The sequence below is a fragment of the Mobula birostris genome, chromosome 24 (genome assembly GCF_030028105.1).
Source record: "Mobula birostris isolate sMobBir1 chromosome 24, sMobBir1.hap1, whole genome shotgun sequence".
Lineage (NCBI taxonomy): Eukaryota > Metazoa > Chordata > Chondrichthyes > Myliobatiformes > Myliobatidae > Mobula > Mobula birostris.
Window position 1 is genome coordinate 4,254,184 of NC_092393.1, and position 19,846 is coordinate 4,274,029.

The 19,846-nt window shown below is 45.1% G+C and overlaps 1 protein-coding gene across 1 annotated transcript in view; it reads left to right on the forward strand.

Annotated features, from left to right (window-relative positions):
• Positions 1 to 19,846, forward strand: part of tmem260 (transmembrane protein 260) — a 61,332-nt gene that overhangs the window by 21,750 nt on the left and 19,736 nt on the right. The window contains exons 8-10 of the mRNA XM_072242057.1: positions 1,109 to 1,195; positions 4,389 to 4,503; positions 17,769 to 17,941. Of these exons, the coding sequence (XP_072098158.1) occupies positions 1,109 to 1,195; positions 4,389 to 4,503; positions 17,769 to 17,941 (375 nt within the window). The remainder of the gene's footprint in view (positions 1 to 1,108; positions 1,196 to 4,388; positions 4,504 to 17,768; positions 17,942 to 19,846) is intronic.

The window sequence follows — 19,846 nt, forward strand, 5'->3', positions numbered from 1 at the left end:
TGTCCTTGTTAACACACTCTGCTCAGTCTGTGTTCAGTCTCCATGTTTCCACACTCTGTCTGTGCCCCCGGTCTGCACACTAACCCAGGCAATAGTACATGGCTGAGACTCATTTATTGTTATTGAACAGAAAGGAAATTCATTTAGTGTCCATTGTATCGTCCTGGTCTTTGTTTATAAAACAAGTGTTGTTAACTGAGTTTTTGTGCTTAATTTGAGTGGAACTGAATTTTGTTTAGATTATGAAATGTCAAATTGCTCTCCTATTCGCTTTTAACTGCACCTGTGGGCAATGTTACAGCATGTGCTGAGAGAACTGAATTAGAGACGGTAATATAGGTCAGTGGGGTATGGGGTTGGATTCGATGCCACACCCACCAGTGTCACTGGATGGGATAGCATTGTGGAGTCACCAAGAGCATGGACACAGGAACAGCATCTACTGGCATAACACAGTGGGGTGAGTAACAGCTCTCCCTGCAAGTATCAGTGGATTGTCCAATAGAAACACAATACAAGATTGAAATCTGAGGGATAGTGAGTTGCTGCCTGACAGTACCAGGATGAAAGTTCAGCTCTGACCTCAGGTGGTGTCTGTGTGGAGTTTGTACATCATACCCCCTAACCTCACAAGTGTCCTCCCTGATCTCAAAGCCTTGTGGGTTCATAGGTTAGGTGCCTGCTGGAAATTGACCTTGGTGTGTAGGTCAATGGTAGAAATTGGAATCTCTGAAGAATAAAAATGATGTTAATGTGGAACAGGTGGAGGTGGACAGTTGATGGTCAGTCTGGACTGGGTGGACGAAGGATCTGCTTTCGTGCCATCTTCTTTCATAACTCACTATGTTTTGTGCAAGTGACTGCTCTCGGGTACAATTTCATATTTGTCCTCCGACCTTTTGTATACTCTGGCTATTGTGCCGTATGTGTTTTGCTATTTTAAATGCTGGTTGTTTTTGTATTGAAGGGTCTACGTGAATTAATGTGAGGGGACAGAGCAGTTTGTATATTTAACTACCTAACATTAAAGTTGAGTAGAAGAAGGAAAGTAATCACAGTGAACCACACGGTCACAAAGTTAATGCCTGTATTCTTCTGCTCCCTGTAGTTACCAGATGATGCAAATAAAGACTGAGCTGACAGCATTTGGGGCGGCCTTGGCACTCGTGGCCATTCCGCTACAGGGCCTTAAAAGGTATGACCCATAGTTCCTGACTGTGCACAATCTCTGTCTTTGTACTCCATTTTCCCCATCTCTAAGCAGGACATGTGCTCACCAGCCACTGGCATCCCTGCAGTCGCTGTACATCTTTATTTAGAGGTATAGTGCGGTTTCAAGGGCCTTCTAGCCCAACAACCCCCGACAACCTCGATTTAACCTGATCACAGTTTCAACGACCAGTTAACCTACTCGGTATGTCTTTGGACTGTGGGAAGAAACTGGAGGAGCCGGATCAGACGCATGGGGAGGACATAGAGAGACTCCTTGCAGTGGATGCTGGGATTGAACTCTGAACTTCAGTGCCCTGAGCTACAGTGGTGTGGTGCTAACTGCTACACTACTGTGCACCTCATCGATCATTAAAGTGTCATAACAGGGTCCAGGAAATAATGAAAAAGCTTGTGGAATGCTAGTCGTTATACATAGAGGACTAGAGGACTAGAGAACACGATGGTTGTCGTGAAACTGCAGCAGTACAAAGCCCTATCTGGGCCACACTGGAGTTCTGTTGAAGTTGAAGAAGGCATTACACATTGTGTGGAGTATAGTGCACACAGAAAGTGACCTCAGTACCACTTTCCTGTATGAACTCTTATAACTTGCTTCCTTCAGTAACAGAAATAAACATAAGAACATAAGAAATAGGAGCAGGAGTAGGCCATCCAGCCCATTGAGCCTGCCCTGCCGTTCAGTAAGATCATGGCTGATCTGTCCTTCAACTCAGCTCCACCTACCTGCCTTTTCCCCATAACCCTGAATTCCTCTATTATGTAAAAATCTATCTAACTGTATCTTAAATATATTTAGTGAAGAGGCCTCAACTGCTTCCCTGGACAGAGAATTCCAGATTCACCACTGTCTGGGAAAAACAGTTTCTCCTCACCTCCGTCCTAAATCTTCTCCCCTGAATCTTGAGGCGGTGTCCCCTAGTTCCAGTCTCACCTACCAATGGAAACAACTTTCCTGCTTCTATCTTATCTATCCATTTCAAAATTTTATATGTTTCTATAAGATCCCCTCCCATTCTTCTGAATTCCAGAGAGTACAGTCCCAGGCGACTCAATTTCTCCTCATAGGATAACCCCTTCATCCCTGGAATCAACCTGGTGAACCTCCCCTGCACTGCCTCCAAAGCCAGTATATCCTTCCTTAAGTATGGAGACCAGAACTGCACACAGTACTCCAGGTGCGGCCTCACCAGTACCCTGTGTAGTTGCAGCATGACCTCCCTGCTCTTGAATTCAATCCCTCTCGCAATGAAGGCCAACATTCCGTTTGCCTTCTTAATAACCTGTTGCACCTGCAAGTCAACTTTTTGGGATTCATGCACAAGCACTCCAAAGTCCGTCTGCACAACAGCATGTTGCAATCTTTCACCATTTAAATAATAATGCTCTTCTATTTTTCCTTCCAAAGTGGATGATCTCGCATTTACCAATGCCGTATTCCATCTGCCAGACCTTGGCCCACTTACTTAACCTATCTATATCCCTCTGCAGACTCTCCACATCCTCTGTACAATTTGCTTTTCCACTCAGTTTAGTGTCATGAGTAAATTTTGCTACATTACACTTAGTCCCCTCTTCCAAATCATCAATGTAAATTGTAAACAGCTGCAGGCCCAGCACTGACCCCTGCGGCACCCCACTCACCACTGACTGCCAACCGGAGGAACACCCATTTATACCAACTCTCTGCCTTCTATTGGTTAACCAATCGACTATCCATGCCAATACACTTCCTCCAGCTCCATGCATCCGTATCTTACTTATAAGTCTTTTGTGCGGCACCTTATCGAACACCTTCTGGAAATCCAAGTATACGATATCCACCTGTTCCCCTCTATCCACTGCACTCATTATGTCCTCAAAGAACTCCAGTAAGTTTGTCAAACAAGACCTGCCCTTTCTGAATCCATGCTGTGTCTGTCTAATGGAACCACTCCTTTCTAAATGTTTTGCTATTTCTTCCTTAATGATAGCTTCAAGCATTTTCCGGACTACAGATGTTAAGCTAACTGGCCTATAGTTGCCCGTCTTTTGCCTACATCCTTTTTTTCTTAGTCTGTCTTGAATATATTGAATAAGTAAATATATTAAATAATCCTTGTAGGCTGACTGATGCTTCACAAGATCCGCCATTCTTCAGGTGCTTGAATTGGATTTCTCATCTCAAGCCTGAATGGGTAACTCTTATTTTGAGACTGTGACCCTTGGTTCAAGACTCCTCAGCCGGAAGACACATCTGTTAAGCCCGATGAAAATCTTGTCTATTTCTGTCTGATCCACCACGATCTTACTGAATATTAGAGCAGACTGAAGGTGCTACACAGCCAGTCCCTGATGCTGTTTTGCCTGGTCTTGGTTACCACATCATGAGCAGCAAATGCAGTACTCTAACAAACCTCCACATCACCTGGAAGGGGGACAGGGAACCTTTAAATTGGAACACATGAAGTGTGGCATCCCCCGCCCTTAACGTGGTGTTGCCATGACTAAAGAGGAGAGCAGGGGATGGTCATATAATGAGAGAATCAGAGGATCATACAACTCATGGCATGGAATGTGGGGATTCTACTCTCTGTATCCATGGTAACCAAAAACAGTTGGTTAAATCCCACTTCATAGCTTCTGGTCCCTAGCATTTTGGGTTTTGGGCAGTGTTTAAAATGTGGTGAAGGTTTCTGCCACCACTGCCTTTTCCAGCAGTCAGATCCAGAACTTTGCTGTTTATTGAGTGGGGGTGGTGGGGGGGCTTCTGCTGGTGCAAGTGAGGGGGATGGTGAGGGTTGATGCTTGTGGGAGTGGGGAAGGGGGGCTTTGGGTTCTGATATTACACGATTCATTCTTTGGGATTCTTGTTTTGTGGATGTCTCTGAAAAGTAAGAATTTCAGGTTGTATACTATATACATTATCTGATATCTTGAATGCTTTTAACACTTCTGTAATTCAGTTAATTACCAAATCAGGCCCTTCTAGTTAATGCCCTCTCTGCTAAGGGGAAAGGGACATTCCTCTCTCCCTATCTAACACCCTCCTTGATCTGAACTGTCTTTGTCCCCCGTCTGTGAAATGTTGTCATGCTCAGAATGTAGATGTCTAGTGGTTTGTGGCTGTGATGGAACAGATGGACTTGTTGAGGGTCTGAATTGTTATGTGTTTGCAGGAGCTCCCCTCAGTCCTCGGTCTTGTGGCTTTTCACTGTGATGCTGTGCTCCTACTCCTTGTTCTTCTCCTGGAGAGCTAACCTGGACATTACCAAACCTCTCTTTATCGGTGTGGTGAGTGTCTTAGTGATTTATCGAGTGTATTTGATAATGCGATGAGATGTGTTTAGCGTGTGATTCACTTTGTAGTGTGCTATAACTCCAACTGATTTACAGTACATTTTGTACAGTGCCAGTGCTACTGCTTTATTGGTTCCATATTACCTGACGTGCCAACTGTTCACGCACACACGAGGAAATCTGCAGATGCTGGAAAATCAAGCAAACACACAAAATGCTGGCAGAATGCAGCAGGCCAGGCAGCATCTATAGGAAGAAGCACAGTCGACGTTTCAGGACGAGACCCTTCGCTTTCAGTTAGTCCTGACGAAGGGTCTCGGCCTGAAACGTCGACTGTGCTTCTTCCTATGGATGCTGCCTGGCCTGCTGCATTCCGCCAGCATTTTGTGTGTGTTGCCAACTGTTCAATCTGCTGATCACATTTTTCCAGGTATGAGCCAGCATAAGTAAACAAAAACAAATGACCACAGCGTCACTGAGCCATTGGTAAATTTATTGAAATAAAAGAAAAGCAGGTGGCATGTTGGAGCAGCAGTCATCGCTGTGAACCCCAGGGTCTCAGGTTGCCGGCCACGATGTTCTCCCTGTGATCGTGTGCGTCTCCACGAGGGGCTCCTCTTTCTCCTACATCTCAAACGTATGCTAGTAGATTCATTGGGTTCTATCAATTACCTTTGGTGTAGGTCAGTGGCAAAAATATCAACAGGGAAGTTGATGAAAGAGGAAAAGAGGGGAAATGGGATTGCTGTGCTGGGAACTAACATGGACCTGATGGAACAATTAACGTCATATTGAAGGATATGCTATAGTTTAGGCACTGGATGGTCATTCAGTAGTCGTGTGTCTCTCTTGAACCTGCTGGGTGGAAGACGCTGAATAGTTAGAAAGGTCGTCAGTCTCCGTAGACCCTGTAATTATCCCCATGGCACATGCATCTGCTGGTTAGCTTTCATATTCAACTCTCGGAGTAAACAAATCCTGAAATCAACCTAAACTTCCCCTTGTGTCTTGCTTCCCTTTCTTATGCTCTTGGTTCACTTTGGGGTTAACCTCAGTATATTTTAGGTCCCTCCTGCTTCAGGCTCTGACCCAGAAGGTCAGTTTCCTAGTTCCTCTCGGCACTGCTGTTAGGGCATGGTTTACCTGTATCTTGGTGACAAAATCTGAATGCAATTCGAGGTGCTACCAAGATTGAAGCCTAAAGGTCAGCATTCTCTATTCTAGTTCATTTATTGTTGTCATAGGCAATAGACTCAGGGTATAAATGCCTTCTTATTTAGCATATTGAAGCAGCAGCGCAGTACATTGCAAACATGACAATATTAATTTAATTTAAATATTTTAAAAATATTTGTGCACAAAAACTAAACAAAAAAAATCAAAATAACTACTTGTCAGTTCTGCTGCAGAGAAAGTGATTGAGGTGTCATGCTGTTGTAACAGTCTGGAGTTGAAGTAAGACTACTAGGTGAAATTTAGCCCCAGTGCTGCAACGGATTTGAGGTTGTAGCATTTGACCACACTAGACCTGGCAGTGTAATGAGATTGGCAGTGAGCTGCCTTGAGGAATGGGGTTGTAGAAAACAGAACTTGCTGTGCTTCACAATGTGGAGGGGAGAGAAAGGGAATGTCAGACAAATGAAAATGTTCAGTGAAAAGATGTTGCTTCTGTTGTTGCTGACCTGCCTCACACTTTCTGTTATTAAATGTTCTTCTGTTTTATAATAATTCCAAGAAGGAGTGAATATTCACAAGTGGAACTCCTGCCTCAGCAAGGACCTGGACCCATTGCAATTTGCTTATCGCCACAATAGGTCAACAGCAGATGCAATTTCAGTGGCTCTCCACGCGGCTTTAGAGCACCTAGACAACACAAATACATATGTCAGGATGCTGTTCATCGACTATAGCTCAGCATTTAATACCATCATTCCCACAATCCTGACTGAGAAGTTGCAGAACCCAGGACATCTTCAAGGAGCGGTGTCTCAGAAAGGCAGCGTCCATTATTAAGGACCTCCAGCAGCCAGGGCATGCCCTTTTCTCACTGTTACCACTAGATAGGAATTACAGTAGCTTGAAGGCACACACTTAGTGATTCAGGAACAGCTTCGTCCCCTCTGCCATCCAATTCTTAAATGGTCATTGAACCCTTGGCCACTACCTCACTTCTTTTAATATATAGTATTTCTGTTTTCTGCACGTTTTGTAATCTATTCAATATACCTATACACTGTATAAGGTATACTGAATAAGATTTATTTCTTTCTTCTATATTATGTGTTGCATTGAACTACTGCTGCTAAGTTAACAAATTTCACGTCACATGCCAGTAATAATAAACCTGATTCTGATTTTAGCTCAGCTACAGTGTTGCTTTAAGTGGTCATCACTGGGGAGGGAACTTGAGCTTAAAATGACGTAACCAAGAGATGTAACGCAGGAAGAGACTATAGAGATTGTAATGGGGTTGGAGAACACAGGTTGCGGAGAAAGGGTGGGTCAAGGCTATTGCAAGACATGAAACCAAGAAATCCAGTTATAAAATAAACACAAGCTGGTGTTGATTACCAATTACAGTGGATTCCAGTTAATTGGGATCAGTGGGACCAGTGCATTATGGCTCAACTAAGTGGCTGCCTCAGTTAGCTGAAGTTTCATGGAAGTTGTTAAAAAGACAAACTACCATTTAAATGAGAAACAAGTGAGAAATACTGAACAAATTAAAACACTACCAAAACTACTACAGTACTATAAAACTGTATTAGTTCCTAATAGTAATCGATGGAGGAATTCATCCAGTGTACGCATTCTTTTGATTGCAATGAACAAAACCAGCATAGACATCTAGTTTAGATAATGGACCGCCTTTGTACAATGTTTTTGTTGATTGCATCTTCCAAATCTTCATTTTCATTGTAACGTTAAAGATGATTACTGATACCTTCAAATTCTTCGTAGTCCCTAACCTGTTTAAGTAGTGAAATACTTTTGTTTTCACTTTATACTTTATTGTCGCCGAACAATTAGTACTAGAACGTACAATCATCACAGCGATATTTGAATCTGTGCTTCGCACTCCCTGGATTACAAATATTAAATATCAAAAATATTAAAAATAGTTAAAATTAGTAAGTACTAAAAATTTAAATTATAAATCATAAATAGAAAATAGAAAAATGGGAAGTAAGGTAGTGCAAAAAAACCGAGAGGCAGGTCCGGATATTTGGAGGGTACGGCCCAGATCCGGGTCAGGATCCGTTCAGCAGTCTTATCACAGTTTTAGATTATTTTAGGTTATCATTTAGATTATCAGTCCCGGCCATTTGTGACAGCTGCAAGCCTGAGTGCTTGAAACCACAAGTAAGCAAAGCAGTTCTGAATTGTCTTACTGCATATTGCTCACCAGTTATCAGTAACAAATATCACTGCTTTCTGAACACAAACACATGCAACTGATGCTATTTTAAAAATTGTTTGCTTCTAAACACAGTGCAGGGTTTAACGGCCACACAGGTACACGTGTTGACACTGGTTAGAAGTTGCCCAGCAACAGTCTCCTGCCCCAATTAGGTGGCATAGTGTCCCAAAGAAATGAAGGGAATCCTGGCTATTTTCTCAAGTAGATTTTGTTCTTCAAGAGCTGCCACGATTACCGATGGCCCAGGCCCAACTAACTGGAATCCACTGTATATGGATGGTGGTTGAACAGATTTTGGTACAAAATTTTGAATAGAAATGTCAGTTTTAGATGAGGTTGTTTTACTTTATGGAAGATAGTGCATTGCAGTATTTGGGTTTGAGGTGACAAAGGCATGGACAAGTGGTTCGGCAGTGGATGCTCTGGGTGGGGGTGCACAATATGGTACAGAGGTAGATTTGGTTAGTTTTGATGATGTAAGATGGGACATTTATATGATGTCAACCTCAGTGCATGGGGATGGAATAGAATTATTTGCTGCAAAGTTGAATTTGTGGAGGATACCAAAGACAGTACTTCCATTCTATTCAACTTTTAACTTCAGAAGGTTTCAACCGATACACAGACTGAGAGCAAGCATGGCTTGTTTTATTTGACTATATACAATTAACACAAATCATTATTAATGTGATAACTCTTTTGGATCGGAGGGCTTGAGTTATCAAGAGACATTGAATAGGTTGGTTCTTTTCCCCCTGGAATGAAGGTGACATGATTGAGGGATATAAATTATGAGAGACGTAGCCAGAGTCTGTTTCCCTTGACGGGATATCAAAAACTACAAGGCATAGGCTAAAGGTGAGAGGGATGAGTTCTGAGGGGCACATTTTTCACACTGTATAGTCGGTAGTTGCGGAGCAGACCCGATGGGACGAATAGCCTAATTCTGCTCCTATGCCCTGTGGTATCTGGAATGTGCTGCCAGAGGAGAGTGATAATAGTTTAGAGCCATCTTCACAAGAACTGGAATAAGCAAGGCATAAAGGGAAATGGAATTAAACCAGACCACTGGGTCCTGACGAAGGGTCTCGGCCTGAAACGTCGACTGTACCTCTTCCTAGAGATGCTGCCTGGCCTGCTGCGCTCACCAGCAACTGTGATGTGTGTCACTGGGATTTGTGTAGTTGTTACAGATGCAGTGGGCCAGCAGAACTCTGTGGCTGTAAGAGTAAATCGAATAACAGGTAGTGAAGAGAACAAAAGAACATGAATGAAAGTTAGTGAACCTGAAAAGAGATGAACCCCCAAGGTCCCCCAAAAATGAGAGTGAGAAATTATTAATTATAACTAATGTAGCATCTCATTTAGAGCATTCTGTATGATTTCGGTCTTCCTTTATTAAACAAAATGTACTTGCACCGAGTGGGTGCAGTCAATTTAAAGAGTGGTTTCTGGAATTGCAAGCCTGTGATCTAAAGAGAGTTAAGTAAGTTCTCTGGAGTTTAAAAGATTGTTTTGTTTCATGATTTTTTTTTCTTTCAAAGCAGTACTCCCCAACCACCAGGCCGTGAGGAAACAATATGATTTGGCGATATGAAACGATATGAGTCAGCTGCACCTTTCCTCATTCCCTGTCACGCCCACTGTTGAACTTGAACCCACGTGAGGTCATTACCCGCACGAGGTTATCAGTCAGTCATTAACCTACAACTACTCGATGAGTAAAAAACAAACATCGCTTGAGAGTTTCTTTGGAAGAGGTGGTAGGGGACATAAAAGATACAAGATGGCACCAGTATCTGGCGACTCTGTGCGTGCTCTCCCAAACAAACTGCCCTCTACACTATCCTATACCTGAGAAACCCTTCCTAACCTCCAGTCTGCTACATCTAGCAAGATCAACAACACCCTGGCGAAGCTACTGACCCAGCTGGAGACCACCACGCCAGAATTGCTTCTTCAACTACAGACCGCACCTGGACCCGACCAGCGAGGCCTGGTCTGAGGCCCACCAAGTTCCCAGAGACCCGTGGCCTGCTACCGTGCCGGAGCGCTTGGAGACACGGCCCATCCCGAATAGCACCTCTGGAGCAGAGGACCACACAGAAGTGACGTCGGAGACCTCAAGGTGCCCCAGACGCTTCCCCGGAGTGACCACCATAAAACTCCGTTGGTGGACATCCACAACTGCCGGAAGTGAGGCCTCCGCTGCTGACCTCGGAAATCGAGCCCGAGGCTCGGCTGGAGCGGAGGCCTCTGCAACCGTGACTCAGCTCACTGACTTGTTTCAGCCAGGAGCCCAGCCATCCGGGATTAAGTGTCGGCTTTGGGGCTCAACCAAATTGACAGCCCGGGCCCCCGGCAGCTGGAAGTGGCAGCGGAGCCTCCCCCGTTACTCGACCCAGAGCGCAAGAAGACACGACCCACCGATCGATTCCCTCGGGACGTGTCCACCAACATGAGAGAGCTGCCAACAACACACTTCATCGATGGAAAGCTGGAAAGATGCGCTCTTTACTGAGGAAGTGTGGGAAAAGAGCTGGGCTGCTGGTCAGATTGAAGCTGAGGGGCTTCAGGGTCCCTATGCCCACCATCCTACTAGCTAATGTGCAAGCCATAGAGAACAAGGTGGATGATCTTAAAGGGAGACTCACCTACTGCAGGGAGATGCAGAACTGCTGTGTATTCTGTTTCACCGAGACCTGGCTCTCCCCTGCCACCCCCGACTGTGCCATCCGACCGAAGGGATTTTCGATCCATCGGATGGACCGCACGGCGTCTTCGGGCAAGAGGAGGGGAGGTGGTGTCTGCCTACTGATCAACACTGCGTGGTGCTCGGACATAGTGGCACTGACAATCTCCAGCAGCCCAGACCTGGAACATGTTGGTGAAGTGTCGTCCCTACTATCTGCCACGGGAATTCACCTCGGTCATACTGACAGCAGTCTACATTCCCCCCAGGCGGACGTGGAATGTGCTCTGAACATACTGTATGCCAACATCAGTGAACTTGAGACCAGGTATCCGGAGGCTTTGCTCATTACAGCCGGAGACTTTAACCAGGCCAACTTCAGAAAGGCGCTGCCAAAGTTATACCAACATGTCTCCTGCCCCACTAGAGGCCCAAATATACTTGACCACTGCTACACAGCAGTTAAGGATGCCTACCATTCCATCCCACGACCTCACTTCGGAAAATTGGACCATCAGGCCGTACTCCTCCTTCTGGCTTACAAACAGAAACTGAAGCAGGAGGTCACGGTGTCAAAAGTAGTGTCGTGTTGGACGGAGGAAACGGATGAGGGCCTCCGTGACTGCTTTGAACCGGTGGACTGGTTAGTATTCAAGGACTCAGCAGCTAACCTCGATGAGTATGCCTCAGCTGTCACGGACTTTATCTGGAAATGCACAGAGGACTGTGTGTCTCGCAAGACGATCCGGGTATTCCCTAACCGGAAACCTTGGATGAATTATGAGGTCAAGTCCCTTTTAAAGGCTAGAGCTGCAGCTTTTAGGTCTGGGAATACCAGTCGCTACACAGAATCCAGGCGTGAACTCCGGAAAGCCAATCAATAACTGTGGCGCTTCTCTTCCTGACGAACTTAATGTATTCTACGCAACATTTGAACAGAAGAGGCACGTCCCGCTCCCTCCGGATGAACTGGACCTGGTGGCATCGAGATTCATCGTCACCGAGGAGGATGTTAGAAAGGCCTTCCTGTAGATAAATCCAAGGAAAGCAACGGGCCCAGATGGCATCCCGGGACGGGTTCTCCGGGCCTGTGCAAGCGAGCTAGCTGGAATGTTTGCTGACATCTTCATCTGTTCCTTGCTTCAGTCTAAGATCCTCTCGTGTTTTAAGAAGGCAACGATAATCCCGGTGCCGAAGAAGAGCAAGGTGGCATGCCTGAATGACTATCGACCTGTGGCTCTGACATCAATTGCTATGAAGTGCTTCGAGCGATTGGTTATGGCACACATCAACCACAGCCTACCGGTCAACCTCGACGCTTTGCAATTCGCCTACCAGAGCAACAGGTCAACGACAGATGCCATCTCTCTGGCCCTACATTCCTCCTTAGAACACCTGGAGAATAAAGACGCATACGTAAGGCTCCTTTTCATTGACTACAGCTCTGCCTTTGATACCATCATTCCAAATAAACTGATTCCTAAGCTCCGGAACCTGGGCCTTAGCACTCAGATCTGCAGCTGGATCTTCAACTTCCTCACAGACAGGATCCAGGCTGTAAAAATAGGGGACAAGCTCTCCTCGACAATCACTCTGAGCACCAGTGCCCCACAAGGCTGTATACTCAGCCCCCTGCTGTACTCACTGTACACCCATGATTGTGTAGCCAAGTTTCCATCAAACTCAATATATAAGTTTGCTGATGACACCACAGTTGTAGGCCGTATCTCAGGTAATGATGAGTTTGAGTACAGGGAGGAAATTAAGAACTTGGTGGCATGGTGCGAAGACAATAACCTATCCCTCAACGTCAGCAAGACGAAGGAATTGGTTGTTGACTTCAGAAGGAGTAGTGGACCGCATGACCCCATTTACATCGGTGGTGCGCAAGTGGAACAGGTCAAAAACTTTAAGTTCCTTAGGGTCAATATCACAAATGACCTGACTTAGTCCAACCAAGCAGAGTTCACTGCCAAGAAGGCCCACCAGCGCCTTTACTTCCTGAGGAAGCTGAAGAAATTTGGCCTGTCCCCTAAAACCCTCACTAATTTTTATAGATGCACAGTAGAAAGCATTCTTCTAGGGTGCATCACAACCTGGTATGGAAGTTGTCCTGTCCAAGACTGGAAGAAGCTGCAGAAGATCGTGAACATGGCGCAGCACATCACACAAACCAATCTTCCGTCCTTGGACTCACTTTGCACCGCACGCTGTCAGAACAGTGCTGCCAGGACAATCAAGGACACGACCCACCCAGCCAACACACTTTTTGTCCCTCTTCCCTCCGGGAGAAGGCTCAGGAGCTTGAAGACCCGTACGGCCAGATTTGGGAACAGCTTCTTTCCAACTGTGATAAGACTGCTGAACGGATCCTGACCCGGATCTGGGCTGTACCTTCCAAATATCCGGACCTGCCTCTTGGGTTTTTTTGCACTACCTTACTTTCCCTTTTCTATTTTCTATGTATGATTTATAATTTAAATTTTTAATATTTACTGTTGATTTGTACTCCAGGGAGCACGAAGCGCAGAATCAAATATCGCTGTGATGATTGTACGCTCTAGTATCAATTGTTTGGCAACAACAAAGTATAAAGTATAAAAGGCCTAACGATGATGATAATCAGAGACAGCTGAGGCTGAGACTGCAAAAAAACAGAAAGCTTCCTTCAGCAGAATATACAACGAGTCGCTCATAAAATATGACTTTATTGCGACCGGTGACTCGCACGCTCCAAGCCCCCTGGGTGTGATATGTGGAGACAAGCTGTCTAATGAGGCAATGAAGCCCTCAAAATTGCTTCGGCACTTTGGGTCCAAACACCCTGCACTTAAAGACAAACCGTTGAGTTTTTTGTGCAGAAAAAACGTGAGCAAGTGGGACAGAAGCAAGGCTGAGAGCCACTACCTCCACAAATGCTGCTGCTCTGAGAGCGTCGTACTTAGTGGCTAGCCGTATTGCTAAGGCTAAGAAGCCTTTCACTGTTGGTGAAGAATTGATTCTGCCTGCTGCCAAGGACATGTGCGGTGAACAGTTGGGAGAAGTTGCAGCTAACAAGATGGCACAGGTTTCTCTTTCAGCTACCACAGTTTCAAGGAAAATCGATGACATAGTGGAGGACATCAAAGCACCGCTATTGTAACGGCTTAACGAATCACCATGGTATGCTATCCAGGTCGACGAGTCTACCGATATCGACAGCAAGGTTTATGTGCGATATATATTTCAAGACGATGTGCACGAGGATATGTTGTGTGCACTGCCGCTGTCAACTGGGGCAGAACTATTCAAGTCTTTGGATGACTACATGTCAGGCAAACTGGACTGGTCATTCTGTGTTGGAATATGCACAGACAGGGCTGCAGCTATGACTGGTCGGCTGTCTGGTTTCGCTACCCCAGTCAAAGAGATTGCTCCTGAATGCCAGTCTACACACTGTGTCATACACAGGGCAGTGCTGGCTAGCCGAAAAATGTCACCTGATCTTAACAACGTATTGAGTGACGTTGTTGAAGTTATCAATCACATCAAAGCAAAAGCCCTTAACTCGCATCTGTTTGAGCAGCTTTATGAGGAAATGGATGCAGACTACAAACACCTTCTCTTACACACTGAAGTCAGGTGGCTATCAAGGGGGAGAGCCCCGGCCAGGGGTTTTGAGTTAAGAGAGCAGCTGCAGAGATTTCTTTCAGGAAAAAAGTCACCACTAGCAGCACACTTCAGTGACGAGGAGTGGACAGCAAAACTCGCTTATCTGTGTGACATCTTCAACCTGCTCAATGAACTCAATTTGTCACTTCAGGAGAGAATGACAACTATCTTCAAGTTGGCAGATAAAGTGTCTGCTTTCACAGCCAAACTGGAACTGTGGGGACGGTGAGTGGACAGGGGCATATTTGACATGTTCCCAACATTAGCTGGGATTTTGGGAGAGACTGAGGCTGCGCCGTCCTTCTCACAGCTGGTGCACGATCACCTATCTTCACTGTCGACAGAATTCGGAGTGTTACTTCCCAACCACAAATGATCCAAGATGTGCAAAGGAATGGGTCCGTGACCCATTTGTGAATGTCCTCGGTGAATCATCCATGTCAGAGCGGGAAGAAGGTCAACTCTTCGAGTTTGCAAATGACGGTGGGCTGAAAAGTATGTTTGACATAACATCTCTGCTGGCATTCTGGATCAAAGTCAGGGCTGAATATCCTGAGATAGCCACGAAAGCACTGAAAACGTTGCTTCCATTTCCAACATCATATCTCTGCGAAGCGGTGTTTTCTGCAATGAATGCAACGAAAACTAAATTGCGGAATAGACTGGACATAAGGAACCCCGTTCGAGTATCGCTGTCTCCCATCACCCCTCGATGGGACCGTCTTGTTGCAGGGAAACAAGCCCAGGGCTCCCACTGATTCAGCAATATTGGTGTGTTGCAATAATTTTATATGTTCATACGAGGAAAATATGCGCTGTGTGTCTAATATCCAAACATTACTTAAAATGTTATGATGCTATTGACTTATAAGTGACTTATAACTGACTTGTCACTATATTCATGCGAGGAAAATATGTGCTGTCTGTTTAATATTAAATTCGTCAGATAAACCCTTTTAGAAATGAAATTGAGTGTATCAGCCGCTTATAAGTGACTTATAGTTGACTTATCACCTATATTCCAGTCGTGATTAACACCCCGTTGGCCGGTCCGCAAGAATATTGTCAATATTAAACCGGTCCGCGGTGCAAAAAAGGTTGGGGACCCCTGAACTGAAGCATTACCCATCCCTAATTTTTATTGAGAAGGCAGTGGTGAGTTGCCACCTTGAACCACTGGTGAAAGTGTTCCTGTAGAGGTGATAAGGTGGCAATTCCAGGACTTAGACCCAGCTGCAATGTAATAGGAGAAGGCAACGTGTGTGGCACATTGGTGCAGCTGGTAGAGCCTCTGCCTTTTAGTGCTGGAGACCCAGATTCAATCCTGATCCTGGGTGCTTTCTGTCTGAATGCCTCTCCCACCATCCAGGCCATGCTCTCTTCTCGCTGATATCAGCGGCAAAGAGGTTCAGGAGCCTTAAGTTCCACATCACCATGTTCAGGAACAGTTATCGCCCTTCAAGCATTAGGCTGCTGAACGTATGGATAATTTCACTCACCCCAACACTGAACACAACCTTTTGATTTTCTGTCAAGCACTCCAAAACTTGTCTTCTCGGTATTATTTATTTATAGACTTAACTTCTTATTGTATTTACACAGTTTGTTATCTTTTGAACATTGGTTTCTTGCCGGTCTTTGTTGTAGTTCTTCACTGATTCTATTTTATCTCTTTGTTCTACTGTGTATTCCTGCAAGAAAATGACTGTCAGGGTAATTATGGTGACATATGTGTAATTTGATAATAAATTTACTCTGAACTCTGGTAGTAAGAATGGACCCATAGGCCAAGTCAGAATTTATTATTCTATGTCAATCTGGAATTATTGGAAAATGAGACATGGGAAAGAGTGTTTCAAACCTCTAAGCTATCCTATCTTAGTGTCTGAAAAGCTGCTAATTTTTTGTTTCTCTTTCTTTTGTCATACTTGTGGAATCTCTTGTCATCTATTTTTATATTCCTTGCTAAATCACCCTTGCATTGTATTTTCTGTAACTCTTTGTGTGAATTTACCAAACTTGAGGCCTGCCAGTATTTTTCTGAGCACTCCGGTTATTTAAATAAAAAATTAGAAATACAGTAACAGGCCCTTCTGGCCCATTGAGACTGTGCCACCCAGTTGCACTCGTGACCAATTAACCTTCTGTCTTTAAAATGTGGGAGGAAACGGGAGCGCCTGGAGGAAAACCATACTGTCGCGGGGAGCACGTAGAAATTTATTAAGTACCGCAGTGGGAATTGAACCGGTGTCACTGGCACTGTAATGAGCACTGTGCTACTGTACTACTCTTATTGCGTGGGGTTTCAATCCAGATCATGCTCCTGGATCACTGCTCAACCCTCATTCTTTCTGTTGTGTCAGCAGCCCTCGTCTCTGTGGGTGTTTTCCCATGGAGTTTGATTCCTTTGTTAACCTTTTCTATTTCCCATGGTCTCAGCTAAACTACAGAGTTCACACCTGACTTTATCCTTTACATTATCATTTTACTCTTACATCTCTTGCAGGTGCATTTATTCCTGTAGGAATGGGCAATATTGTATACCAAGCCCCAGTAGAAGTTATGTTCTCTAGGGGTTCCCAACCTAGGGTTCCACAGACCTCTCAGTTAATGGTAACGTTCCATGGCATTAAAAAGGTTGGGAACCCCTGTAAACCTTTCCATAACAAAGAGAGACTACATTTATAGTGCGTGTGCTAACTGCCACTCAGGAGAGAAAGTAACACCTTTGCAGAGACACAAGAGATTCTGCAGATGTTAGAATTTTGAGCAACACACAAACAATGCTGGGGGAGTTCAGCAGGTCAGGCAGCGTCTATGGAAGGAAATCATCCTGATGAAGTGTCTCAACCCAAAACAACAACTGTTTAATTCCCTGTAAGTATGCTGCCAGACCTGCATTTCGTGTGTGCACCTTCTTTCTAGATTAGGGTGATTCAAACAGACAAAAAAATCATTGGCTTTAAGCTGTTTGTGAGTGTGTGATGCCCACCTGCTAACTTTCCACAGCTTGAATTTTCCCTCTTAACCCTTCATTATCAAAAGTAGAGCTGTTCGTAACCCTTAGTATTCCAAATAAACCAACCCAGCTGATGTGCTTTACATCTTCTAGCACATTCTGGAACACAGTTTGGGGCAACGCAGTGGCATCTGTTTGCACTGCTACTTCACTGCCATGGAGATCTGGGTTCAGTTCTGACCTTGGGTGCTGCCTGTGTGCAGTTTGTATGCTCTCCCTGTGGTCTCGTGGATTTCCATTGGTGCTCTGGTTTTCGCCCACATCTCGAAGAAGTATGAGTTTGTGGGTTTACTGACCGCTGTGTAGCTGTGGATGGCAAGGGAATATTGGGGGGCAGGGGAGAGGGCTGATAGGGTGCAGGAGGGAAAACAGGATTAGTATAGAGGGATACTTGATGATTGACATGTTTATGCTGTGCCATGAGGCCTCTTCCCATGTTGTGTGACAGTCAGACATTGTTCATTTTCTTTCTACAGGTTGAAAGGTTCTGGCTGCAGAGTAATTTGGTGGTTTGTGTTCTGGCAGGCTGTGGTCTAGCTTCAGTCTGCCCTTTGCTGCAGAAAATAATGGGCAGTCACTCACTGTGGCACTGGGCAGAATGGCTCCCACCCGTTCTCCTCATTGTCTTCCAAATCCACCTCAACTACAGGTAAGGGCAGTTTTATAAGTCATCCTGACGGAGTCAGCTAGGTCTCGGCTCAGTGGAGTTATTGTTGACCCAGTGTGGGAATTCAGTATCAAGTCCAGTTTATTGTCATGTGCACAAATAGGCGCGTATAGGTGCAATGAAACACTTGTAGCAGCGTCGTAGGCATAGAGCATTAGGTATACAACATTCAAAAGAAAAACATAAATTGTACAAAAATTATACAAGAAAAAACATGATTAGAAAAAATGTCCATTGTGATGCAAAGTGAGGATAGTGTTGCTAAACTTTAGTGCTTAGGGTAGCGCTGGTTTGTTCAAGGATTGAATGGTTGAGGGGAAGTGGCAGTTCCAATGGAGTGTGACTTCAGGCTTCTGCACCTGCTGCCTGATGGTAGCTGTGAGAAGACGGCATGGCCTGAATGATGGGTTCTTTGAGGCAACACATCCTGTGGATATGATTGATAGTGGAGAAGGCTGTGGCCAGGTTGTATTGGGCAGAGTGACTACTCTCTGCAGCTACTTATTCTTGTGCATTCGAATTGTACCAGATCGTAATGCATCAGTCAGAATAATGTGGGTAAAGCTGAGGGAGCTTCACACTATCAGTGCAAATGTTTTCTGCAGTAACATTAAAGTGAGTCTGCTTGCCTTCTCAGAGAGACCTAAACAGTCCTACATAATTTAAGGAAGCTTTCCTAGTGTTTGGGCTGGCTAGTGTGCTGGTTATTCCACTGATGTTGGGTCATGGCCCTGTACACAGTGGCTCACAGTTTTTCAGATGACTACTTTGGTTCAGTGGTAATCTTGAGGATTCAAAGGGAATGGTACAAATTTAGAATTGTTCTTTTATTTCTTTAACAATAAGGAACTATTCAAACACGAGGAATTCTGCAGATGCTGGAAATTCAAGCAACACACATCAAAGTTGCTGGTGAACCTCACTCCCTCCACGCTAATCCTAACCTTACTATTAAACCCGCCAATAAGGGGGGTGCTGTTGTAGTCTGGCATACTGACCTCTACCTTGCCGAGGCACAGCGACAACCCGCGGATACCTCCTCTTATTTACCCCTCAATCATGACCCCACTAAGGAGCACCAGGCCATTGTCTCCCATACCATCACCGACTTTATCTGCTCAGGGAATCTCCCATCCACTGCTACCAACCTTATAGTTCCCACACCTCGCACTTCCCGTTTCTACCTCCTACCCAAGATCCACAAACCTGCCTGTCCTGGCAGACCTATTGTCTCAGCTTGCTCCTGCCCCACCGAACTCGTTTCTGCATACCTTGACATGGTTTTATCCCCCCTTGTTCAATCCCTTCCTACCTATGTTCGTGACACTTCTCACGCTCTTAAACTTTTCGATGATTTTAAGTTCCCTGGCCCCCACCGCTTTATTTTCACCATGGATGTCCAGTCCCTATATACTTCCATCCCCCATCAGGAAGGTCTCAAAGCTCTCCGCTTCTTTTTGGATTCCAGACCTAATCAGCTCCCCTGTACCACCATTCTGCTCCGTCTAGCAGAATTAGTCCGTACTCTTAATAATTTCTCCTTTGGCTCCTCCCACTTCCTCCAAACTAAAGGTGTAGCTATGGGCACCTGTATGGGTCCTAGCTATGCCTGCCTTTTTGTTGGCTTTGTGGAACAATCCATGTTCCAAGCCTATACAGGTATCTGTCCCCCACTTTTCCTTCACTACATCGACGACTGCATTGGCGCTGCTTCCTGCACGCATGCTGAGCTCGTTGACTTCATTAACTTTGCCTCCAACTTTCACCCTGCCCTCAAGTTTACCTGGTCCATTTCCGACACCTTCCTCCCCTTTCTAGATCTTTCTGTCTCTATCTCTGGAGACAGCTTATCTACTGATGTCTACTGTAAGCCTGCTGACTCTCACA